This window comes from Acytostelium subglobosum, assembly GCF_000787575.1.
Source record: "Acytostelium subglobosum LB1 DNA, scaffold: scaffold23, whole genome shotgun sequence".
NCBI classification, from domain to species: domain Eukaryota; phylum Evosea; class Eumycetozoa; order Acytosteliales; family Acytosteliaceae; genus Acytostelium; species Acytostelium subglobosum.
This window is the reverse complement of record NW_012236510.1, coordinates 133,316-158,919: the sequence shown is the minus strand read 5'-3', so window position 1 is coordinate 158,919 and position 25,604 is coordinate 133,316. Positions and strand designations below refer to the sequence as shown.

General features: G+C 42.8%; 10 protein-coding genes across 10 annotated transcripts; 4 read left to right on the top strand and 6 right to left on the bottom strand.

Moving 5' to 3' along the window:
* Positions 1 to 284: 284 nt before the first annotated feature.
* SAMD00019534_096100 (hypothetical protein) lies at positions 285 to 2,337 on the bottom strand (the record flags this gene model as incomplete). The annotated part of the gene is made up of 3 exons (XM_012895077.1): positions 285 to 412; positions 576 to 704; positions 765 to 2,337. 3 exons carry the CDS (start codon positions 2,335 to 2,337, stop codon positions 285 to 287), a joined length of 1,830 nt encoding a protein of 609 aa, XP_012750531.1.
* Positions 2,338 to 2,390: 53 nt separating this feature from the next.
* Positions 2,391 to 4,063, bottom strand: SAMD00019534_096090 (hypothetical protein; the record flags this gene model as incomplete). Its single annotated transcript, XM_012895076.1, has 2 exons — positions 2,391 to 2,406; positions 2,469 to 4,063. The coding sequence occupies 2 exons, from the start codon at positions 4,061 to 4,063 to the stop codon at positions 2,391 to 2,393; spliced, it is 1,611 nt and encodes a 536-aa protein (XP_012750530.1).
* A 1,327-nt stretch (positions 4,064 to 5,390) lies between these two features.
* On the top strand, positions 5,391 to 6,080 carry SAMD00019534_096080 (hypothetical protein; the record flags this gene model as incomplete). The annotated part of the gene is made up of 1 exon (XM_012895075.1): positions 5,391 to 6,080. One exon carries the CDS (start codon positions 5,391 to 5,393, stop codon positions 6,078 to 6,080), a length of 690 nt encoding a protein of 229 aa, XP_012750529.1.
* Positions 6,081 to 6,245: 165 nt separating this feature from the next.
* On the bottom strand, positions 6,246 to 8,246 carry SAMD00019534_096070 (hypothetical protein; the record flags this gene model as incomplete). The annotated part of the gene is made up of 1 exon (XM_012895074.1): positions 6,246 to 8,246. One exon carries the CDS (start codon positions 8,244 to 8,246, stop codon positions 6,246 to 6,248), a length of 2,001 nt encoding a protein of 666 aa, XP_012750528.1.
* A 588-nt stretch (positions 8,247 to 8,834) lies between these two features.
* Positions 8,835 to 12,694, bottom strand: SAMD00019534_096060 (hypothetical protein; the record flags this gene model as incomplete). The annotated part of the gene is made up of 2 exons (XM_012895073.1): positions 8,835 to 10,833; positions 10,899 to 12,694. 2 exons carry the CDS (start codon positions 12,692 to 12,694, stop codon positions 8,835 to 8,837), a joined length of 3,795 nt encoding a protein of 1,264 aa, XP_012750527.1.
* Positions 12,695 to 13,093: 399 nt separating this feature from the next.
* On the bottom strand, positions 13,094 to 14,230 carry SAMD00019534_096050 (hypothetical protein; the record flags this gene model as incomplete). The annotated part of the gene is made up of 1 exon (XM_012895072.1): positions 13,094 to 14,230. The coding sequence occupies one exon, from the start codon at positions 14,228 to 14,230 to the stop codon at positions 13,094 to 13,096; it is 1,137 nt and encodes a 378-aa protein (XP_012750526.1).
* Positions 14,231 to 14,883: 653 nt separating this feature from the next.
* SAMD00019534_096040 (hypothetical protein) lies at positions 14,884 to 16,097 on the top strand (the record flags this gene model as incomplete). Its single annotated transcript, XM_012895071.1, has 3 exons — positions 14,884 to 15,582; positions 15,672 to 15,722; positions 15,807 to 16,097. The coding sequence occupies 3 exons, from the start codon at positions 14,884 to 14,886 to the stop codon at positions 16,095 to 16,097; spliced, it is 1,041 nt and encodes a 346-aa protein (XP_012750525.1).
* A 328-nt stretch (positions 16,098 to 16,425) lies between these two features.
* Positions 16,426 to 17,991, top strand: SAMD00019534_096030 (hypothetical protein; the record flags this gene model as incomplete). Its single annotated transcript, XM_012895070.1, has 5 exons — positions 16,426 to 16,627; positions 16,696 to 16,996; positions 17,069 to 17,489; positions 17,572 to 17,682; positions 17,755 to 17,991. Coding segments are annotated over 5 exons (1,272 nt in total), but the record flags the coding sequence as incomplete, so codon positions are not given.
* A 244-nt stretch (positions 17,992 to 18,235) lies between these two features.
* On the bottom strand, positions 18,236 to 20,033 carry SAMD00019534_096020 (hypothetical protein; the record flags this gene model as incomplete). The annotated part of the gene is made up of 4 exons (XM_012895069.1): positions 18,236 to 18,263; positions 18,343 to 19,339; positions 19,624 to 19,701; positions 19,982 to 20,033. The coding sequence occupies 4 exons, from the start codon at positions 20,031 to 20,033 to the stop codon at positions 18,236 to 18,238; spliced, it is 1,155 nt and encodes a 384-aa protein (XP_012750523.1).
* Positions 20,034 to 21,081: 1,048 nt separating this feature from the next.
* SAMD00019534_096010 (hypothetical protein) lies at positions 21,082 to 21,963 on the top strand (the record flags this gene model as incomplete). The annotated part of the gene is made up of 2 exons (XM_012895068.1): positions 21,082 to 21,202; positions 21,341 to 21,963. 2 exons carry the CDS (start codon positions 21,082 to 21,084, stop codon positions 21,961 to 21,963), a joined length of 744 nt encoding a protein of 247 aa, XP_012750522.1.
* Between the last annotated feature and the right edge of the window lie 3,641 nt (positions 21,964 to 25,604).

Below are 25,604 nucleotides of genomic sequence, written 5' to 3'. Positions count from 1 at the left end.
TTCAAACGGTCCAGGGCTCTCATCAAATCAGAAAAACAACGATATAGTCCTTATCGATTGGATAGAAGAGCAGTCTCTACTCCAACCATGAGTCATTCTACCAGCTCCTTGCCAATAGACATTAGTTGTCTACCTCTCTCCAGCCTCGACATCAATAAAGATTGTTGAGCCTCATATGATAATCATGGTTGGGGTTGTACTGTAGGAGTCTCGAGTCAATCATTCATTCATTGTGTCTTTGAAGTTGATGGAACTTAATAATCGATCACACATGAACAGAATCTTCATGTGCCCTTTGTCGAGTGATTGAAGGACGATGGAGTTGAGCATGATTTGTACTTGTGATTGTTCCAGATAATCGCGATGGAGTTGAGTCCTTCCGGCAACCATATATTCAAAGTCAATGAGATATCTGAGTAGTTGGTGATGGTTGTTTGATGAAGCCTTTAGGATCATATTGGTCGCTGGCATATGTCTGAGTAGATGCTCCATGGTTGTACATCGTTCCAGAACGATACGGATCACTTCCAAATGTCCTTCTTCACATGCCCAATTCATTAGATTGGACAACTCACCTGACCTATCACTCAGATTATGGTAGCCTTTGTCCAAGAGGAATTCCAATACTACTGGGTCTGAGATATTGGATGGGATGATCTCCTGGGGTAGCGACCATACTGTCTTCATGGTCCCAGACGCTCTGTCTAGATTGAGAGCAGTTCGAATGAGATAGTCGATTGATTGTAGGTCACATCTTTTGATACATTCATTGATGGCCTCCTTCATATCATCGTCTTTGATCTCCACAAAAGGGCCTCCATTACCTGAGCATACTGCGGTGAATCTGGACACCACAATCTGAATGAATGCCAATGACTTGGTTGACGCTGATATGATGAGCTTGGAGAGCTGGTTTGGGTTGAGATCCAATCTAGTGTCCTTGACAAAGTTGATAGCATCCTCTTCGCTTATTGGACAGTCTGGTGAGCCGACAAATCTGATCATTGAGTTTAACTCTGGAGCCAAGACACGCAAATATGGGAACTGATCCTTGATCATTGATGCCAAGTCCAACTGACAGAGTGCTATAGCAATGGACAAGCCTTTTTGGAATGATAACGAAGACTGACCTAGTTTGAGGCCCTTAATAATGTACGTAACCGCATCTTTATCGCGTGCTCTGACCGCATTCTTCATGACTTTGTCCAATCTTGGACGGGTATTGGCGTGTGCAACCAGACGATCAAGAAGACCAATCGATAGTATACTTTGATGAACTTTGTTGAGGGTTATTATATGTTCGGCGGGATCAAATGATTGCAATATCTCGAGGAGGTAGTCAACAACATCCATGTGACCATTTTCCAGTGCAACCTTGGTCGCCTCCAATAGGCAATTCGGTGCATACATCAATGTTCTGACGTGATCATACAAGTATACGACCATTGTAGTGTGACCATTCTTTGCAGCAATTGTTAACCAGTCCATCCAATTGTTATCATTAGGTTTCCAAACAATGATGTCTCGATGTATATCCAATTGATTGAACGTCAGGTTCAGAATATCCATCCGTCCATACTGACAACAAGGCGTAATCAATACCTCTGGTGAGAACTCAAAGAAAAAGTCGATGTACTGTATGCTCGTGGTCAAGATGTGATGATACATTGTGGAGTTGTTCTGTGCGGCAGCCATGCCCAGTAGTTTGATAATGCATGCAGATGGCAAGAGATCATTGTCAAACAACACCTGGAACATCTCCAAAGCCCATGGACAATCGAACCAGGCATCCATCCGTGTGTTTGCAATGAGTGGTGTGAGCTTGGCTCCGAGTTTGATGAGCTTCTTGATGAACGATGGGTGTTTGATCAATTCCATCAACTCGAGATCAATCCTGATGTTGATTTGGGACGGCGTTGAGATGCATGTGATTGTCAAGTACTCTGAAAGAATCCACTCCCATCTCGGATGAGTACATGATGACAGGCTGCTGACAAATCGTTTGGAGAGGCTGAGGCTTAGATCGCTATCCAATGTCATGCAGGGATTGGCAAGTAACACTTCCAATATACGTGTGTCCCCTCTAATGAATGCCTCCTCCAGCAGAACGGCATTGTTGGTACTGTACTTGTTTGAGAATGTAGAATATGATTTGAGGAACCATTCCACGGCACCATATTTGATATATTGTACCAAACTGTCTTTGGCCAAAAGTGTTGCACCCTTTATCAGCTTGCCATCCTCGATACCAAGTGATCTGTGTACACTTCCAACATGACCCATGATCAACTTGCCAATACTAGTTATACCAAACACCTTGTGGAAAGGATCATTCATTGCCAAATTGATATGTAATGGCTGATCAATCAATCTACATTGTGGTCGTTCACTTATTGATGGTATAGCCTGATTAGTAATTGATTGAATGATTGATTGATTGAATGAGTGAGTGTGAAGGGTGATCATACCTGGTATCCAACTCAATCAACTTGTTGATAAGCTCTGTACATAGGGAGATCAACCTGGTCGCTCCTAGATGTTGTACGAAGCCAAGAAGTGAATGGAGTTGGCGAAGTCGAAGTGGAATGGACATATTGTTGAAGGTTGTTGATTCTTCAAAGTAGTACTTTAGTACATGATGACAATTGTCATAGCCAGCTGTCGTCAATGTATTTTGTGATGGCTCTAGACACGTGGCCATCATTGATGCGGGGACATGTTGATGAAGATATCTCAACACTTGAAGATTGTCAAGATTGTAGGACATTTTGACTAACTCTGTTAACAAAGTTGTTGATAACTCCAACTTGTTAAAGATATAAACAAACACATCAATTGATGGATTGAAGAGTGAGTGATGGCACATTGTTTGATCGACTTTGATTGAAGGCAGTTTGTCCAGCACCATGATGACATTGTCCAACGAAGCAGCCTTGATAAACACTTCAAGTCCACTCTTTATGCCCAATGGTGGCTCAATGTCAGTGACAGGCACTTCCATATGCTCAAAGAGGATGGCCAGTGTTTCGAGACAACCATGATTCAGCGCCATTGCCAAACAATCTAGGTTGTAGGGTATGTTGAATCGATTGTGTATCTTTTGCATCAACGATGCAGACTTGCCTGATGTCCACAACAATAAGTTTTGGATGCCAGACGGTGATATCAGGTTACAGTTATCAATGATCATGTTTATGATGTCAACTGTAATTGAGCTGCCTCGCTTGCCAATTGCATTCAACATGTTGCTGAGTGTTCCGCCAGACATGATAAGACGAATTCGTTGTCGTGGAGAGAACAATCTCTTTGCCATTGCTACGGACATACTCTGGCACAGGTCAGGGCCAAGCTCGAATGTCATCAGAGTGATGATGCTATCTGCTTCATCAACATCATCCATTAGAATTGCATTGCGAAGTCTTGTCTCTGCAAACCTTTTCCTGCATGGGCCTGACGGCAGCTCCAGCAAGATCTTGTTGTTGTTGGGCTGAAGTGTGAGGAGATGCCGAACGATTGACTCATGGCCAAACTGGATCGCCCTGTGATTAATGTATTCACAGTGTTGTTGGAATGTAGTTGGCTCCATGTCGATTAAACATTGAAGCATGGGTATGTTATCATCATTCACACATTGAACCATGCAATTAATGATCGTCTGTTCGACCTCATCAGCATGGCTCTCCCTCCATGCCGTTGATATGTTGGCCAAGATGTATTGTACGCTCTCCATAATATTGCATTTAGTTGAATAAATGAGTGCCTTGCTCCATAGACCGACTTCGACGTTAAAGAGTATATCATACTCCTCGTGCAACAATTTCAGCATGCCAACTGAAATGCCAGGTCTCTTAAAGTCGCATGCAGTAACATATGTCCAAGTACGCTTGTTGTGTTCCTTGAGCATCAGGCGCACAAACTGTTCGTTGCCAGCGTCAATAGCCTTGATCAAATATACAAGGTTGCTGCAAGACAGTGGTCGATGCATGGTCCACGCCAAGTATTGTTGGAGCATATAAACATTGCCATGTTTACAGATGCGTAGCAACAGATCGTTGTTGTTCATCATCATCGGTATATACAAACTCGTTTGACATGTATCGCTTATATGTTTGAAGGCCACCGTGTTGTTATAATGTGCTGCGTACTCCAACATGGAGTTTGGAAGTTTTGGTCGTATCGACGCCGCAGTGATAGCGGACATACTGTTGTCATATGCTTGGATGAACATCGCTGTGGCATTGTATTGTAGCATCTTTGAGAGACTACCAGAGTCGAGTAGTGTTCGACCCTTTATCACCGAGATCACTTCATTGACATCATCTTTAACATCATTACACCATCTATGATGAATGACTGTAATATGATTGAGTATAAGTCTACACAATACTCTATTATGAAATACTGTATGTATTGTACTCTCGCGAGCATGTTCATTCATCTCTATCTCTCTCTTTTGTATAACCTCTATTTTTGGAATTGAGATGTGCCCCTCTCTTGCTTCACCTCTTACCTTGGACCACAATCCCATTCAAACTAGTTTCCAACTTTTTGTTCACTAATTCATTCATTCATCCTTGTTCATATTTATAACTTATAATAATAATATCTATCTAAACTATCTATTACGAGATGATGTCGAGTAATCTTCAAGTGATTAGAATATTTAGTCCTGATAATGATATGAATATGAAAGATCCTATTGATACATTTCCAAATGGAGAGAGATGGTCAAACATATTCATTTATCTAAAGACATTTAAAAGAACTATTGCATCTGGTTTGAGATTGAAAGACATTCCCAATGCACCTCTGATCAATTATAGTTCAATACCTGGTGGTGATTACATTGCAGTTATACCAACAAAGACATTCACAGTTGTATACAAATCAATGTTTATGTCAAGATGTGAGACAATTACAATACAGAACGGTGAGGACCCTGAAGGTTACAATAGAGTCATACTTTCGAGACTTAAACTGAGTCCTGAATCATTAATAAGATTGAAACTTAATGGAAAAGTAATATCACCTGTCGACAGTTCAATCAAAGACAAAGAAATTTATGAATTAGAAATCATTCAAGATTACTGGTAAACTTATTACAAATATCTTTAAGTTTATAAACATCCTAACAGTGTTTATAAACATGTTTATTGTATTTAAGTAATTGTTATCCAACATCTCTGGGATTAGCAACTTCAATCATGACCATGAACATCAATGACGCTACCCAGCTTTGCAAAAAAAATTACCTTACAGCCAGGGAACAGTCTGCACCTGTAAACTTTTGGATTACTTTCCAAATAGCATCTACTACAGCCGCACTGACCTAAAGTGTGATTTACTTGGCTACTCTGCATCGCACTAGTTGCCTCCGAAAGAGTGAGCTTATGTACAATGCCTTCTCAATCCAGGATCCCTTCTACCATCTGGACATTACCACCTCCCTCACCTACACTTATGACAATGGTATCAAGGTGTCCAAAGAGTTTGTAGTATCCCCCAATGATCCAACCATCTCCACCGATGGATTGATCATCAAGCTCGTTGGCAACTTTGTCCCACCCTACTCTTTTGAGAACAGAAAGTTCGTCATGCCAGACCCCAGTACCGACACCAACAACCACCGCCACACCTTGCCATTGACAGACAAATCAATGCTCCTACCAGCTGATTACTTTGGCACCCTTTGTAATCAAATTGGAATTGACTACAAGACCTTCTCGTTGCAGCCCGATTTCTGTCAAGCCAGGCAAGGCTCATGTTTGGATGGCCAGATCAATGACTACTGGATGGATGACATGGCCAAGCTGAATTCAAGTGAGCCTGCCGAATACTTGTTGTCATCATACAGTACCGACGCCAAGTTAATGAAAGCAGATGGTCAACTATTTTTGGACATCCCAATCCATAACCAATCATCTGCGATCCTTACCATCAAATTGGATGCTAAATACTTTGTCTTCTTTGATGATGAGACTCCAGATGTAATATCATCATTCGAGGAAATGTCCCAGAGTGTAGAACTGAACATCAAAGTAACCGTCCCAGCCGAGTTTCCGGTATCTCTCTTTGAATGATCTTGTACTCTATTCTATATATTAAACAACAAGGTATAAACTGAATTGGAGGATTGATTATTTGTATGATTGAAAGTATATATTTATTTGTTTGTTTGATGGATTGAAAGAGTGATTGATCTATTGACCAATAGGTGATTAAGGATGGATTGATTGATTGATTGATCATGCTATTGGAACAAAGATTAGATCAATTAGGAAAATATTGTTTGTTGTTGCGAGAGTAAAGTGGTTCTTCTCCATAGCTACATCAGTCTCTACAACGAAATCAAGGGCAAGGTATATCTTCGCAGGAATCTTCATTCCAACCTTGCTCTCAGATGTTTTGGTCTTATTGTTGTAGGTGAAATCAATCTTGTAGCCATTTGGGTTGATTGCCAGACACTTCAGAATCACTTGATACTTGAGTGTCATCTTTGATCCAAGATAGTATGGCTCCAGACGGTAGGTGACAGACGAGCCTGCGGTCAGATTGACAACATGCTTGCCAATGGTCAGCTTGTCCTTGAAGACCAGCAGAGTCCCAGTGTAGGATAGATACTTCTGGGGGTTGACAATTGTATTGGCCAAGTGATGGAGAATGTTGTTGGGGAAGACATTGACAGGGAGGAATCCAACCACTACAGAGTCGACAATGCCACCATCCTTCAACTCGGGAATGATGCTCTGATTGATGCCAAGAGAGAAGACCTGAGAAATCTTGTGGTCCTTCAGGTCGACAGTGTCGAATGCACGTGGAATGTTGGCACCTAGGACAAAGGGTGATCTTGTCACCACTTGGTAGTAGTAGTCCGACTCCTTCTTAATGGGGACCGATGTTGTAAAGTCTATCTCAATGACCTTGCTTGTGTCACTACCAATATGCACCTCCTTTGTTGTCACATCGTAGCCCAACTTGACCACGTTCGGTGTGCTGGAAAATGTTGTGGTGACCTCAGTGACCATGTCATCACGTACTGGTGCACCAAAGGTCTTCTCAATAAGCTGGCCGCCTCCATCGACATAGTTGTTGTAGATGTTCATAATGCGTGGGCCTCCCTTGTATTTGAAAGGATACAGCGGACCAGACTTGATCTTGACCATGTTGAGCTTGCCCTGGTATGCCTGATGAAGTTCCATCAAGTTGGCCAGGTCGATGTATCTGTTCTGGTAGTAGGCCATTGAATCCAGATCGGCAACATTCTTGTTGATTGGCACTCCGGCAATGTCAGAGAAGAGGTAGCGGACATTCTCCACCATGGCATAGTTGGGGTACTCGTCGGGGATCATGTACTCCCAGTAGTTGGCTACGTCAAACACGTTGAGTATCATAGCGTTGCGGTAGGTGTTGAGGTCGTTGTAGAATCCCACTTCTCCTCCAAACTGTTGATCAACCTGACGGCGATTGCGTGGAATCATATCCATTCCTTTCCGATATGTAGTTTGGCAATACAGGAGTGAGGTGGATTGGAGCTTCTTGATCTGATCCAAGACTGCGCCACGCTGCTCATCATCAAAGCCCCATTTCTTGCCCTGGATGTACTTCTCGCGCAAGATCAACAAGAAGCAGGTTGTGAAGATGGTGTACATCTGCAGTTCTTGGACCTCTTTGCCCACAACCGACGCATCATGAATGAAGACAGTGAGGAAAGCCTCCAATGAGTTCCACTTGGAAACGACCTCGGACTTGTAGTTTCCTACATCGCCATGAGAGGTATAAGCCTTCAAAGCATCAATGTAGTACTTGTGCAAGTCGAGGTAGGACTTGTACTTGGCCTTGAGACCCTCGATGTCGTTCATGATGATGGCGTCTCCGGCCACCTCCTTCATCATTGCCTTGTAGCCATTCTCCACTGCGCTGGCATTGTCATTGATAAATCCAACTGTAACACCGGCGACAGCACTTGCTATGCCTCCATAACCGGGGATCAAAGAAAGGCCATAGGTGATGATGGCTTGGATTGTGTAGAGAGGACAGGATGATTCGTTCGATGGTGTAGAAACTTTGTTGGCCAAAATAATGCTCTGGCAATTCTCGGTTGTACTCTTTATCCAATCAGCCTTTGGATTTGGGAATACACCTCCAGGTGGGATGACAACCATTGGTGGCAACTTTGGATTTGGGAGTAGACCTCCTGGTGGAAGAGTCTTTGGTGGAGGTAAATTAACAATTGTGATACCTGACATTTTATGTAAATAATAATAATTATAATAATATTAATGTAATAAATAAATATAATATATTAGAATGTATAAGTATGAATGAACAAATGAATAATGAATAATATAATAATAAGAGGTACTTTATATATTTATTTGTTATGATAATTGATTCCATATCTTTCCAATTTATGATCTGATCAAATGAAACCACACCAGGTGCACAAGAGTGTGGTTGAGCCTCCACCACCAAGCAAGGTTCAGATCCAAACGAGAGGCCTGATGTTTTTGATTTGATTGGAATTATTCCAAATTTGGCATAACTTTAATGCAATGGCCTTCAAACAGACAGATCCGCAACCAACCTCTCAAGTAATTGGAAAGTCTACCACGCGTCCCTCGATCGATGGCCTTGTTCTACAACAAAGGTCACATGAGTTCATGTTCATATCCCATGTGATTATACATGTGGCAATGATGTGATCTAGTCACTGGACTGGACTGTACTCATATCAATGAATTGCCATCTTACAAATGAACTATGAGCTCTGCTGATGGGACGGGTCTGTCCAACTTTTTGTTGTATTGGGCCTGCCGACTTACTGACTGATTGCATCATAACTGCACTGTCGACATTATCTTTAGCGCTCCATATTTAGTTGAGTAGAATCGAATGGTATTAAGTATGATTGGCAAGTGCATCCATTGATCAACAGCATCACTATCAAGGAGTAGTAGTTGTTTGATCAGCTGATGTTGATTCCTCTCTGTGGCTTGGATAATACATGACAATGATGGCATATGTCTTCTTTGTTGTTCATCTGTTGTACAACGCCCAAGTACAAGACGCACCACATCTACATGTCCCTCAAGACATGCCCACTCCACCAACCTACCCAAGGCATTCGACTTTGTATCTGATACAACAAAGCGATATCCTCTGGCCATTATGTATGCTAACACTGTAGTATTTGATATCTCCAATGGTATGATGTCACTTGGTAAATGATGTGATCGTGCCTGGTCGACAAGATACTCAATCGAATCAGTGTCGCCTCTCTTGACGCAAGACTCAATCGCCTTCTTGATATCCGATGAGTCCAGCATTGTGATGGGGCTAGGGCTAGATGTGGGTGGCTGCGTGCAGAGTGAGACCACCAACTTGAGGAGTGACAATGACTTCTGGGCGGCAACCTGAAAGATTGTGTTGTTGAAGATGTCATGTGGACTGATTGTTATGAGCTTGCTAAACTCAAAGACATCGGCCTCAGTCACCTTGCAAGGTCCAGGCAATCCAACAAACTCCATCAATCTACAAAGACGTCCAATGTCCAACTTTGATCCAGGGTTGGCCGCAATGATCTGTCTGGCAACGTCCACATCACCATCAGCCAATGCTTTGGAGAGTGTTGACGTCTGGCTCTTTAGATCTGTCAACACTAAGGTAATGTTGGGATGTGCCTTCAATCGATCCATCATCTCATCATGTTTGGACAATGATCCAGTGACCTTGTTGATCATGATTGTTAAGCCATGGTACCTTTGGTCAGACATTAAGATGTCAAGTAGATAGTCGGCCATCTCAAAGTGGTCCTTGTCCAATGCCAACTTGGTCGCACTCAATGCATAGAGTGAGTTGTCTTGTTGTTCGACCAACTTATCATGCAACTTGGCAACCAATGGTCGTGATCCACACTCGGTCGCCAGCCTCAGACATGCAATCCAATCAATCCTTTTCATGATCATTGAGTATTCTGAATCACCTTTAAGACGAGATAGGAGCAAGTTGAGCATCTCGACTCGTCCATGCTGGCAACATTCTCGAATGATTGCATCTGGGTCAAAGTATGGTGTCTCGAGCTCCAAGTATAGTTTAAAGATTTCCAATTGATCATGGGCCACAACCAGAGGCTGCAGTGCATCCATGAAGCGGTCCTCCATCAAGTCCCACTGAAGCAAGAGACTGAACATCTCACATGCCCATGGCTTGCTGAGCCAGCCTTGTTCCACAGCCTTGATGTAGGATGGGTTGTATGGGATTTGTGTAAGTGTGATGCCAATGTTGATGAGCCGTTCGATGAACAATGGATGAATGATATGTGATACAATATCGCCATCAATTACAAAGCTGCTGAGGTTGGTCGATGCCAGGCATTTGATCATCAGGTACTCGGATAGAATCCACTCCCAGTCGGGATGAGTGCACGTTGATACGCTGCGAACGAAATCCTTGGGCAACCATGGTGGCTGCGAGTTGATTGTCATGTTGGGATTGTCAAGCAAAATGTCCAATATACGCTTGTCACATCGCTCGAATGCTGCTGACATTAAATTATCGTTCTGAGTGTCGACGAACTTGTCTGAGACCAATGAGTATGATTTGAGGAACCATTCCGTCGCACCATATTTGATATATTGCAACAGACTATGATTGGACAGTAGTGTAGATCCCTTGATCAGCTGATCCTCTCCATATCCAAGTGAACGATATATCTCTCCAACATTGCGCATGATCAATGGGCCAAGGATACCATCCCCAAACACCTGATGGAATGGTACATCCATGATTGACGATGAGGTGATATTGGTCGTCACATCTGGTTTGTGTTCCAACCTGGATGAATGATTTAGTGTTAGTGAGTGATTGGAATGGTTCCAGTGATTGAGTGGATGACCTACGTTGGTGTATCTGACTTGACCATGTTGATACGTTCATTGCAGAGTTTGATAACTCTGGTCGTGCCCCATATGTATCCAAGGTATCGGACAGTGTGAAGGGTACGCAGACGATGTGAGATGGACATGGACTTGAATGATGATGATATGTCAAAGTAGTACTCAAGTATATCAAGACAGTTGGCCGTTACAGCTTCCTCTAGCATTGAGTGAGTAGGCCGCGGCAGGTCATGACCAACATACTGAAGCTCAAGACACCGAATCACTTCTGGTTTGTCAAGATGATATGCTTCCTCCACAATCCTCACCAGTAATCTGTTGTTGGACATCTCTTGGTAGGTGAACTTGTTGATGAGATGTGCAAACACATCGACTGTGTCGCACTTTGATGCCCATAAACATGTCTCTGGATTGCTGGCGATCGATGGAAGTAAGCTCGCGAACATATTGAACTCCTCGATTGTCACTGATCTGAGAGATGCGTTTGCCTCCATCATGATCGCGTCTCGATCCGAATCATTGACAACTTGTTGGAGCAGCGTAGGCAGGGTCTCGTTACACCTCCTCCTGATCAGAGCTTGTGCAAGACATCTGCCATTATAGTCCACGTTGAACTTGTTGTGAATGCGCTCCATCAATGCCAGTGATATGCTCGCGGACTTTACGAGTGAGTCCTTGGTGTGGGAGGGCGATGGAAGATCACAGTTGTCAATCATCATGCAGACAATGTCGCCGGTGATTGAGCTGCCACGTCTACCAATCGCTTTGATCATGTTGTTGAGAGTGTTGCCCCGTAAGACCAGGCGACCACTAATCGAGCGAGGGCGGAATAGACTCATTGCCATCGCTGTGGACATTGACTCACATGTGTCTTCATCAAGCTCATCGATCTTGTCGATGAGCGCTTCTGCAGCGCCCAAGTCATCATCAAGAATGGCCTTTAGAAGATTGGACGGTGTACCCCAGGGCAATGAGTATTGTGATAGGATGGCGTTCAACTCGTCGAGTGTGTCTTGATTGGGCGCAAGTGCCATGGTATCAACTCTGTCGCGCAGTTGTAGGAGGAAGTCTACATGGTCTCGATCTCTTGCATCACTGATGATCCGGACGAGACCAGATTCGGAGTTGAGGAATTCTTTGCCAGGCGGCCAGCGGGACAGTGCCATGAATATGTCAATGTTGCCAGACGCGGTGCACAAGATGAAACAATCCTCGACCAACCACATCGAGTCGGGTATATGCAAGTGATTCATGATGTATATGGCACTCTCCTTCGCGCCAAACTGAACAGAGCTCTGAAGCAACACGTCGCTAAGGTTGCCCAGTCTTAAGAGACAGTTGAACTCCTCGTGTAGCACCTTCAGAACTCGTACGTTAACGGCTCGCCGCGGGTTGGTATGAATGTTCATTAAATGTTCGGCAATCAATTGGTCGAGCGAGAGGTGATGGAGCAGTAAACGCACAAAGTGCTCATTGCCTGACTCTATGGCGGCCATAAGAAGGTGAACTCTGTCTTCGCCCAGCGTGTGATGTCCAGTGATGTTCAGGTAGAGCTGGAGCATGTCCACATTGCCATGACGACAGATGTCGCTGAGTAGATGCATGGACTGCACCGACATGAACATGTTGGGATAGGCACACAAATGTTTGAATGCCAATGTATTGTTATACTTGGCTGTATCGGCCAGCAACACGCTATTGATCAATGGTAGTGGCGATGACGATGACGATGGCGAAGGCGAAGGCGAAGGCTGCCCAACTAGGTCATATGTAACGCTGTTGAATGTTTGGATATACATGTGAGTGGCATTGTACCGCAGCATCTTTTCAAGGTTGCCCTCTTGGTGGAGCGCGGCACCTTTGATCACTGAGATTATGTTGTTGGGGATGTTGTTGTGGTTGTTGTTATTGGTGCTATCGGTAACATTATTGATTGATTGAAAAGGTATGTTCATCCATTGTCTATGTATTACACTGACATGATGTAGTATCAGTCTGCACAAGACTTGATTATGGAACACTTCATGTATGATTGATTGATGACGATCATCAATTGTGTACATGTTTGATTGATTGATTGAAGATATGAACAAGAATGATTTTGGAAAGAGTGGATTCACCTTAGGCCTTGAGACCAGGCCTCGTTTTGGACCTTCGGCCTGGGTGAATCCATTCACGAACTTCTTGTTACTTTATTATCAATCCATGTTCTCCATTGCTGACTTCCAAGATGTAGGAGGCTCGATCATCAATGTCATGTATTCTTGAGTTGATGGATGTAGGAACTTGAGATAATATGCTTGAAGTAACATCTCGTTGTGCTCTCCTGTTTCCTCTTCTTGATCTTGATCCATGTCCTTGTTCATGTCTTGAGCCTCGGCCTGGGTCTGATCATCCTTGACCTCCACAACGTTGCTGCTATTGTTGTTCTTCTCTTGAAGTAACTTATTGATAAAGATTGGATTGTAATAAGGGTCGCCAACTACAGGGAATCCACTCTCAGAGAAGTGAATACGTAGTTGATGTGTTCGTCCTGTTAATAATGTCGCCTCAAACATTGCACGTCTTGTTGATGACTTATTATCGATGGCCACCAACTTGTACATTGTCCTTGCATCACGAGCACCAAACTTGTTCTCTCCCTTCTGTGGCGAGCTTCCAAACAACAAGAATGATGAAACGAATGGATGACCCAACTGCTTGACCACTCCACGCTCTCGACAATCCACACATGACTTCTTTGTGGACACCTCTATTGATGTTGATGTTGTTGGTGTTGATGTTGTTGGCGTTGGCGTTGGGGTTGATGTCTCGGTGGACGTGGAGGAGACAGGTGTGTCCGACTCCTGGACTGGGGATGGGATGTCGACTGCATATCGATAGAATGGTGATGGCTGAAGCTTGGGACCAATGAAGCTCCTGAGCGTGCCTTCTTTGTTGATTGTGCCATCCTTTGTGTTGATTATCTTGTCGCCCTTGATATGTGGCGAGACAAAGCAACATTGTTTGTAACTACTGCTACTGCTGTCGTTGTTGTCATTTGATTGAAGACATGATGGAACATCTGTGATCAATCTATATCTCTTGGTCCACGTGCCCATTGATTGAGCCATGATTGAACATAGTGATGGCGTGAGAGTGATCACTACCAGTCCACTCGTCCACTTGTCCAGACGATTGACAAAGTACAGATAGGGATCTCGTCCAGACTTGGCGGACTGCTCAAAGAATGCCTCTAGGTTCTGAAGGCGTTTGCGTTGTCTGCCCTTGCGCTCTGTATAGTCTGCCTCACACAACTTGCTGAGTGACTCAAACTCTTGTCTGAGTTTGACCATTACCATTGCTTCGATTGAATGATTCTTATTTGATTGCACTGGGTAGCCTGCTGGCTTGTTGATCACAATGAACTTGTCTCCCCATTGACCCTCCACCAACTCCAATTCCTCCGAAGCCTTCAACTTCCACTCCAACTTTATATAATCATCATTACTCCTCTTTATCTCTATCCTCTTCTTTTGAGTTGTTCGGCCTCCATCCAATATGGCTGCTGTTGTCGCTGATGTTGATGTCGTTGATGTCGCTGATGTTGGGTTGGAAGATGAGTTTGAAGTATATCTCAAACTTGATTTAAGTAACAATGTTGATGTTATGTTATTGATCGCTGCATGTCTATATATACACGATCGAATTGTTATAAGTGAGTACATTGCATTGTGTATCAATGAATGAATGAATAAGCGAGTGATTTGAAGAATTGGAAGTTTGGGTTTGTCGAGTCGCAGAATCCTCCAAGTCCGACTCATTTGTTGAAGTTGTAAACTTACTTCAAGACAACAACGACATGATGATACACTTGGTTCAGCGAGCATGTAGGAGAGCACTTGCCTCAACATCAACAAAGAAGATATTGTTGCCAACACAACATCAAACATCATGTTGGTCACATGCTCAATCACACTTCAACTTCAACATCAATGACAACTTCACAATGCTGTTCACACCAGCTAGTCAACATCGAGTCCAATACTCTAGCACCACCACAACTATGCCCAACAACAAAGCCAACAACAACAACAACAACAAAGACAATCTAAACTATAAGTCATCAATCGATGAAAGCATAATGATGAAGTTTGTTATTGAGGGTAGTGTTGACGAGACAGCATTGTTGCAAAGGTATCAGGATGCAGTGGAACAGGTTACAGCCAATGAGACTAAACTGATGTTATGGGATGTGTTGCATTGGGCTGCATTATACAACCATTGTCAATTGATAAAGGTTGTGTTGGCACAGAGGAAGCGACATGCACTTACTGGCGATCAACTGTTCCCCAGCGACAAGTATGGCGTCACGGCACTGCACGTGGCCGTGCAACAGGGTCACTTGGAATCAGTCGTGGCATTGTTGTCCAATGATGGTACGTGCGATGTCAATGCACGTGACAAGAAGCCATTCTTAAGATTGTCTGCTCTGCATCTGGCTGTGAATAGGCCGAATCCAAGCATGGCCATCATTCAAACATTGTTGGAACATGGTGCCAACGTCAATCAAGAGACAACAGAGCGCAGAACACCACTCTTCACTTGTATCCAACGTGGACACTCACTCCAACTCATCGAGCTACTTCTCAAACATGGTGCAAGCATCAACATCCAAGACAATCCAAGGACCAATGGATGGGAATACGTAAGTATTGGATTTGACTCAACTCAAGACGAATGGAATGATCCCTTTCTAACCCCACCACACACTCTGGAATGATTCCAATCAATCAGTATCGAGTGATGACACCATTCCATCTTGCAATCAAACGAGGTGATTTAGATGTATGTTCTATCAATCAATCAATCGATCGATAACACTAACTCGCCCAATCGTCCAATCAATCAATCAATCAATCAACCAAACAGATCATCAAGTCATTGATCAAGCATGGAGGTGATCCTAAATTGTTCCTGAAGGATGAGGTTGGAGAACGATTGATTCATTTGTCAACATTACAACATGATCAAGACATTACAAGGTTGTTGATGGATAATGGAGCCGACATCAATGTATTGGATAACTATGGTGCCACTCCACTTGACTATGCAATATCTTCGGTTGATCCTACAAAACCCGACTCTGTATCCCAAGACACATTTGTTCAACACCTCATTAATCATTACCAGGCCAAAACTGGTCAAGGACGAAAGATGTGATGAGTATAAAATACGGCTCGAAACCATCAATTTCGAAAATATCCTTTGTTTGATAGAGTGGTTGTTGGACAACTTGTGTGGGGTGTTGTTGTGAGGGAAGGACGTGCCAACACAGGGGTGAAGATGGATTATCCACCTCCGCAGAATGTTGCGCGAACTTTCATAAAGTTTGTGTAAAGATAAGTTGATGTATTACTTCTTCAACAGATAATACTATCTTTTAACGACCTATTATTATTATACTTATTATTATTTGTAAATTTAAACAATCAATATCACAAACAGGTCAACCTTTCATTTATTCATTCAAATACATACATATATATAGATAGAGATAATAACAATGACATTGATAAAGGATCCAGGGTATATGCGCAACTGGTTGGCATTCCACTTTCTGGGCAATATCAACAACTTCTCATATTGTGTTGTAAATGCTGCTGGTCAATCACTTGCAGACTTCTTCAACAATCAAAAGAACATAGGTCTTATCCTCTGGGCAAACATCGCCTTTGGCTTTGTCGCAAGATGTATGTATATCATTGAATGATTGATTGAATGAATGAGTTGACTTACACTTACGACTCGACTGCAATAGTACTCAATACATTCGCTTTGGAAAGTGTCAGCTCTAAACCAAAGATATTTGTCAACTGTTTGATCTTTGCCGCTGGATTGATTGGTGTGGCATTGTCGGTATACGTCAACTTTTGGTTCTGTCTAGCATGCATTGCACTCATTGGTATCGCTTCGTCATTTGGTGAGAGTGTCATGCTTGTACATCTCAGACAATACCCATCTGACCTTGTCAACGGATGGGCATCTGGCACCGGTGTAGCAGGTGTCTGTGGATCACTATTCTACATTGCACTCAGTGGATTGGCTCATCTTCAGAACCAGTATTGTATCATTCATTCATTCAATCAATCAATCGATCAAACATACTCACTCACTGTCTCACTCCATCTTAGAACAATCTTCCTCATCATCCTACCAACAGTTGCAATGTATGGACTGTTGTTCTTTGTTTGCCTCAAGCCACCAGTACCACAGGATGCTGCCTATTCACCATTGAAAAATGAGCAGAAGGAACCACAACCAAGTATCGATGACAATGTAAACACGACAAGCGATGATAGAATGATCATTCAGGACATTGACAACAGTGGTGGAGATGACGACATCAAGCCTGTGACAGGACCATATGGCGAGACCAGTAGGAGTCGCTACATTCGTTGCGCCAAGCTAGTCTGGTGGAACTCTGTCAACCTCATGCTAGTCTACTTCTTTGAGTACGTCGTCTCTGTTGGTGGCGCAGACACTGCCATCAAGAACCTCAATGGAAACTGGTTCCAGAGGAATGCATATCCAATCCTTAGCTTCTGTTATCAGGTAACTATCATCATCATCATGATCGTCATGGCCAAATGTCCAAGTCACGCTTCTAACTTCTCTACTTTCCACCTCCATCCAGCTTGGTGTCCTTATGTCCAGGTCATCGCTGCAGTTATTCAAGATTAAACATGTTGGTATACTTACCATTCTACAAGGATTGAACATGGCCCTGTGGCTGATCCAAGGAAGAGTATGTATACCCCTGGTGGAACAATCCCAATCACTCGATCACTAACTCACTTGATCAATTACATAATATTAGTACAAGATGATTGAGTCGGTATGGGTACTATTTGTATTAATGTTCTATTGTGGACTGCTTGGAGGAGCAGCCTACGTCAATGTATTCTACTTGATATTGAACGACAAGAGGATTCCAGAGGAAGATCGCGAGGTCTGCATCAACTATGCAGCTCTTCTAACGACACTTGGCATCACCCTAGCCAGTTGTTTCATCCTAATCATGGATCACACCTGGATGAAGAACTACCTACCTTCTGGTACTCTATAAACATAACCGATCGATTAATAGTTTGAATATGATTGATTGATTGATTGATTGATGGAGTGGAGTGATGGACTGGGTGGGTAGGAGAGAGAAGGAGAGTGAGAGTGAGACGACAAAGAGTCAGTCACCTTATGTTTCTAAACCAAATGAAGTTATAAGAGGTAGGTTTCCAACTCGAGGTTTATTATGGTTATAAGGTTAGTTGTGGATGGAGCGTCGTCAACAGAGTATTTGTTTAAAACTTGAGGGTCTTTGGTGTCTCCCTGTGATTGTTGTAAAGTTAAGTGATGTGATTGAGTTAGTAAGTGTGTCTGTCCAGACGTCAAGAGTCGGGATACATACCAGGTGAAGTCTGGGTCGTTTCTTCCAAAGTGACCGCCAGAGGCAGTCTTGTGATAGATGGGTCTCAGCAGCTGGAGCTCACGGGTGAGGACACCGGGTCTCAAGTCAAAGTTGTTGAGGACGATCTGGAGAAGCTCGGCATCGGACTTCTTGCCAGTGCCGTAGGTGTCGACGTGGACGGACAGGGGCTGGGCAACACCGATGGCGTAGGACACTTGGACCAGGACACGGTCGGCCAGGTTGGCGTTGACGAGCGACTTGGCGATCCAACGGGCGGCGTAGGCACCGGAACGATCGACCTTGGATGGGTCCTTGCCAGAGAAGGCACCACCTCCGTGGGCACCCCAACCACCGTACGAGTCGATGATGATCTTACGACCGGTGAGACCGGCATCTCCCATTGGACCTCCGATGACGAAACGTCCGGATGGGTTAAGATGGTAGATGGTGCGGTCGTCCAAGTACTTGGCGGGGATGACGGCCTGGATGACCTTCTCCTTGAGGTCGGCACGGATCTGCTCGTTGGTGACGTTCTCGTCGTGCTGGGTGGAGATGACGACGGTGTGGACACGTTGGGGGATCATGCGACCGCCCTCCTTCAGGTACTCGACGGTGACCTGGGTCTTGGCGTCTGGGCGGGCCCATGGCAGGGTGCCGTCCTTGCGCAGAACAGTGAGCTTGGTGACGAGCTCGCTGGCCAAGTAATGGGTCAGTGGCATGAACTCTGGGGTCTCGTTGGTGGCGTAACCAAACATGTGGCCCTGGTCACCGGCACCAATGTCCTCTGGGTTCTTGTTGATGTGAACACCCTGGGCAATGTCTGGCGACTGCTGCTCGATGGCGACCAACACGTTGCAAGTCTTGTAGTCGAATCCCTTGGAGGAGTCATCGAAACCAATCTTCTTGATGGTGTCACGGACAACCTTTTGGTAGTCGACGGTAGCTTTGGTGGTGATCTCACCAAAGACCATGATCATACCAGTCTTGGCACAGGTCTCTGTTGTTCATTCATTGACATATTGTTAGTTGTTGTTGTTGACTCGAGAGTTGACTTGATTGACTTTGAAATGGAATTAAAAAAAAACAAAACAAAAATATCCAAAAGACGAAAGTGATTGTCAAGGGACACGTGTGCAAGGTTCAAGTCAAGCATCGTTGGTCCTCAGAGTGACAACGACAAACAAAATGTTGTAGTGCCTCTTTGTTGATAAGACGAACGATTGATTGATTGATTGGTTGGTTGACTGGTTGAATGAATGAATGAGGGTAGATGATACATACCACAGGCAACCTTTGAGGCTGGGTCTTGAGACAGACAGGCATCGAGAACAGCGTCAGAGACCTGGTCACAGATCTTATCTGTTTGTTTTTGATTGTTATGTTAAATGTTAATGTTAGAGGAGGTCTGTAATGTTTCGTTTGGTCCGTCCAAGTCCAAGTAGGCATGATAATGTAGCAGTATGTGTGAGCTCAGTTCGATCATTCATTCATTCATTCAATCGCTCATTCGTTTGTTGTTCGGAAACATAGCATTGTTGTAATGACGTCGAAAGATATTTCTACTACTGGTCTGCACTATACTGCTACACTACTACTAACTATGGCTGGCTGGCTATAGGTCTAGACTTTAGATGCATACCTGGGTGTCCCTCAGTGACGGACTCTGAAGTGAAGAGAACAGTGGCAGACATTGTTTGTGTATATATATGTAGAGATGATGAGGAGGTGGTAAACTGATTGCAAGAGTAAGTGGTGGCCTTCACCACCTCCCTCCCAAGCAACAACAAAGTTAGAGAGAGAGAGGCAGGCCAAGGGAGGTCCCACGATCACACACCTCTCCTCAAAGTCCCAACCTATTTCATAAATAAAATTTAATTCCTTTTAATTAAGAATAATAAAATCACACACCATTAGGTCGTTTTGATCACATCCCCACACACTTCGTCTCGAATGAATGATTGAATGAATGAATCAACCATGGTGCAACGCGTCAATACTAACTCTTCATTGGTGACCCCTTGTCAACGCTTTGGATGGTGCTAGTTCAGTTGGTTTCGTGAGTTCTTCGATCATACTCTTGCTCATTAGTCGTGTTCAACAAGTTAGACCATGGTACTCTAATACCTGCACCTTCTATAAGTGCATGGTCAGTGTTTGTTTGTTTGATGATTCATCGAGCTCTCCATCCATTCCATTCATTCGTTCGTTCGTTCGTTTTTGTGAAGATTGTTGATGATCGATGAACCCACCCAAGTGAGAAGACGAGGTGTTCGAAAATATCTTTGTTAGGTCGACCATGATGTTGTTTTCCCATCTTGAAATAGCCCTCAAGGTGAGAGTCTCCATCTTATGTTATTCCAGAATATCATTGCATTATCCTTTACCTAAAATAATCAATCGTTTTTCCTTTGATTGATTGCAGGCATGCATGAATGAAAGAGTTGTTGTTGTTGTTGTTGTTTCACAATTGATTGAAAGAGATACATATATTATTTAAAGAGAATAATGATATTCTATTTATATAAGTATTGGGGAGATTTGAATGGTCACATAATGACGATGATGGTTTTACCCTGGGATAGGATGACATGTCATCCATTTGCTGTCATTGTGACCAGCTCAAACCTTTCATTTTTTTGATCTATTTTAGAGTGGCCCGATGTGTGCAGATCATTCTTCAATCAATCAATCACTTGAACATACATACATTTATACATACACAGATACAAAGACACAACAATGGAGGCACACAGTGAAGATAGTAATAACAAAGCAGAGTCTGCAGTTGCACCATCAACTTCATGGTTCCAGAACTTCTGGAAGAAACTCACAAAGCCAGAGATGTTGAAGCTTATCCAAGGTATGTGTTTGATTGATTGATTGATTGACCATCTTCATTGATCATCTATGATGGTGATGGTCCATGTTTAGATGTCAACTCAACTAACACACATATACATTCAAATGGACATGAATGAATGAATGAATGAATGAACAGCCGTCAGTGGTGGAGTGATTGCCACGTACTATGAGTGCCATTTGATATCATTGATCGGTGCTCACTGGGGTCCAGAGGCATTCGATGGTTTGCTGGCCTTCTTCAGACCATTCTACCAGAGCAGGTGGTTCGAGCCATTGCTTGTTGGTGCCGTCCTCACTCATCTCACTGTCAGTGGCGCAGAGTTCATTCGTGTGATCAAGAACAAGGAGGAGCTGTACGACAAGGTGGAGCCCAAGTCCAAGATGCCCTCGCCATGGGGTCTGAACCAGATCTCCAGTCATCTGATGGCTGGCGGCATCTTTGTGCACACGTCGGCCACCCGTCTCCCACGTCTGTGGCTGCCAACCTATGCGGCCAACTTCCGTCTGGTGCACAGCACACTCGTGGACTTCCCCTACATCTTCTATCCATACTACACGATGCTCTCATCGATGATGTTCTACCACTTTATCTACTCGAACTACCTCATTTCACGTCGCTACCTACTGGGTCGCAACGATCACAAGACCCACTCACTGCGCAACAAAACCTTGTGGTACTCAATCATGGCCAGTGGAGTCGGCATGTCCGTTTCAATTGTTATGGCCTTTGGAGGACATTATTACAGAGTACGCAACTAAATAATACATGGGTACCATCACAGATCAAATTAATACAAAAAAAAATAATATTTATTGTTTCATTTGTTAATATTAAATATATGTTTATAATGATGTTTTTGTTATATATATTATTTAAATAATTAATAGAATATTAATTTTATTGTTCTAAGTAGGGATTAAAAAATAAAAATAAAATCTGTCCTTTGTGGAGTGATTCCAGGTGCTGTGAGTTATCACAGATACACAATCAAAAATATTTTATTAATCTTTGAAACAATTAAATGAAACACCTTGAATGAAGCTTCTTCTATTAACAAAAGTATTTATACCGTCACATCATGGGTAGTAGCAAAAACTGTGATCGAAGCCAGTTTGTTGATAGTTCATATTCTGGGGATTCTCATAACAAATGTCGGACTTGAGGCTTACGGTGGGTGTACGAGAAGTGAATTCCAGAATACTCTCGAAATTCTTAAAGTGTTCCTCTGAGAACTGCTTGTATTCGTCAGGAGGAGTATTGAACTTGCCACATTGGACTGGTAATTCATGGCCCGGTCTTACGGGAGCATGTCTGAATCCATCTGGACAAGGTTTAATCTTTGACACGAATGTAAATGTTCCTTTTGTTCAGAGATTGAGTTTACCTGCACTGGTTATTGAAACAATTAATCCAATAAATAATATTATCAATAATGTTTGTTTCATTTCCAAATTTATTTATAATATTAGATACAAGTTGCAACTTTCTCTATATGATTCCAAAGCAATAGGATTGATTTCTAAGTCCAAAATAGTTTATTAATCTCAGAAACAATCAAAAGAAATACCATTCATATCATATCTTCTATTAACCACTCTAGTTGCACCAGTGCATCCGGGTTTGAAGTAGGAATAACAGCGATCGAAGCCAGTTTGTTCATAGTTAAACCTCTGGGGTTTCTCATGACAGACACCGGCCTTGAATTCTTGAGGCTCACAGTTGGTGTACCTGAAACTTATGCCTACATAGTGATCGAATTTCAAAGAGTGTTTCTTGAAGAACTCATGGTATTCATCAGTGGTTTGATTGAACTTGGAACATTTGACAGGAAAATCTTGGCCGCGTCTGAGAGGTTCATGTTGGAATCCTTCTGGCAAGGGGTCTTCCTGGACACGAACGAAAAAGTTCCTACGGCGCAGAGTTTGAGTTGACCTGCATTTGTCATTGTAACCATTATTAAACCAATAAATAATAAAACAAATAATGTATTTTTCATCTTATTAATATTAATTAAATTATTATTAACCCTCAAGGCGCGAACTATTCGAGTTTTGATATGTATTTTGGGGAAGATAGGATTAAATGATTGATTGATCTAATCAAATAACGTTATTGTAATGGCGCGTGTAATAATGTAACATGTCAAGTCTATTGTCATTCTACTTGTGGTGGTGGGAGTGTGTTTGGACTACTTCTGTGAGAGATAACCACACCACAATTCAACAGTACCGACATGATTGTTTGTTGGTGATCAATCAGAAACAATCAACAGATATACCAACTAATATAATAATTGATATCTACATTGAATAAAATATCATTTGAATATTTTATTATGTCACTAACAAAGAGTAAACAGGGAACTACGGAAGATGAATGTGATGTATATAGTGATGAAGAAGAAGAGATGGCCGTCAGCATTAGTGCGGCGCCTAGTATCCATGATGAGGCCAACCAGAATGGTAATTTATTACCACAAAATGATTGATTTTGGGGTATTGTTTATTAATTCAAACAATGATTTGTTGTAGATCCTGATGTTGGATGATACAATAGGATGTTAAAAGTTGAGTTGTTGGCAGAGGCARAGAMASAGAAGAAGAAAGTATCAAGTAGTCTAACTAAAGAAGCAATCAAGGCAATTCTACTCGATGATCAGCCCGATATTTCTTTGAAAGAATGGACTGACCAAAAGCCCAGGTTGGGTCGGGGGGGGGATACCATGTTGAAGAGGTTAATCATCGAGGAGCATACACCAAGTTGCAGGTGTTCGAACAATTCTTTGACCACGAGATAGTCCAACTCATTGTCGACCAAACCAATATTTATATTCATCAAATGGGCAGAGTGGAGCAGTTGGAGAAATTGTTCTTTGGACATCCAATCAACAAAATGATAATATTCAAAATGTTTGCTGCGGTCATCACAATGGGAGTTGTTGAAATACCTAAGTATGAGGACTATTGGGAGGATGGTGATTGTTTCCTTCCATCAGTGGCAAGAATTATGACCAGAGACCAGTTCCGTTTCTTAGTAACAAACCTTCACTTTGCCGACAACTATAAGTTGGATCCAACGAACCGTCTATACAAGATAGACCCAATCATCTCATTGTTAAATCGCAGATATCAAGGATAATGGTCATTGGGGGCGAAGTACTCAATAGATGAAGCAATAATCCCGACCAAGAACAAGGCACATGGATTGAGACAATATATCAAGAACAAGCCTGATAAATGGGGAATCAAGCTTTGGAAACTGGTGGATCAACATGGATACTTGTTCAAGTTCTCAATTTACCAAGGTAGAAGAGGAGTGGCTGAAGCATCAACCTACACTCATGGTGAGTCGGTTGTTAGGGAGATGTTGGAGGGCATTGATGCAAACCACTGGCGAGAGCTGTACATTGACAACTACTTCACAACGATTGGTCTACTTGAGTATCTCAATTCAATACAAAACAATTGTTGTGGAACAATCAGATTGGATAGGAAGACCATCCCAGCTCACCTTCAGAATGTCAAATTGCGACATAAGATGGAACACAATTATCTTACCAAAGTTGGCACCCCAATCACTCAACTCAGGATCAAGGACTCTCGAATATTTGGTTTGATCAGCAACTTCCACTCACCAACAAGTTTGGTACCTTACAATTCTGTTTCAGAAATGAGATCATCATCGACCATAGAGCCACATGAAGTGCCAGCAGGGCTCCTATTCACATATCATGACTCGAAGTTCAACCGAAACCGATTCACATCCGACCCGACGGTTCAGTTAAATAAATTTCAAATTTTCACTCACACACAGACTATTCGAATCTATTCGAAGTTGGCGCGGTTTATTCACTTTCTAGACAACAACGGACGACATCGACACAACAAAGACATTTCATTCAAACGAAACAACTACATTACAAATATAATATCCTACTACTCTTAGTAATAATATTGCATCCATTAATACAAGCAAGCGAGCGCAGCATCACATGTAGACTGTCTAGAATGACAAGAGGGTCAACAATTAATGATTAGGCGAGTAAGAGAGTGCAGTCTCACTTATAGACTGTTTAGAATAATAAGAGTCAACAAACAATTAATTATTAAGAGAGTACAGCGAGTGTATCCTCATATGTCGGCTGTTAGAAGGGATAGAGTAAACAATCGATTAATGATTAGGCGAGTAGGAGCGAGTGCAGCCTCACATGTAGACAGTTTAGAATGATTAGAGGGTCATTAATTAATGATTAAGCGAGTAAGAGCGAGTGCAGCCTTACATGGAATGGAGAAAGAAACATTTCAGACGGCTTGGGAAGACTCTACATGATGATGAGCAAGAGTAGCTTCATATCCAATTGGCGCCATCTGGACACAATACAGTACGTATAAAGGTTAGC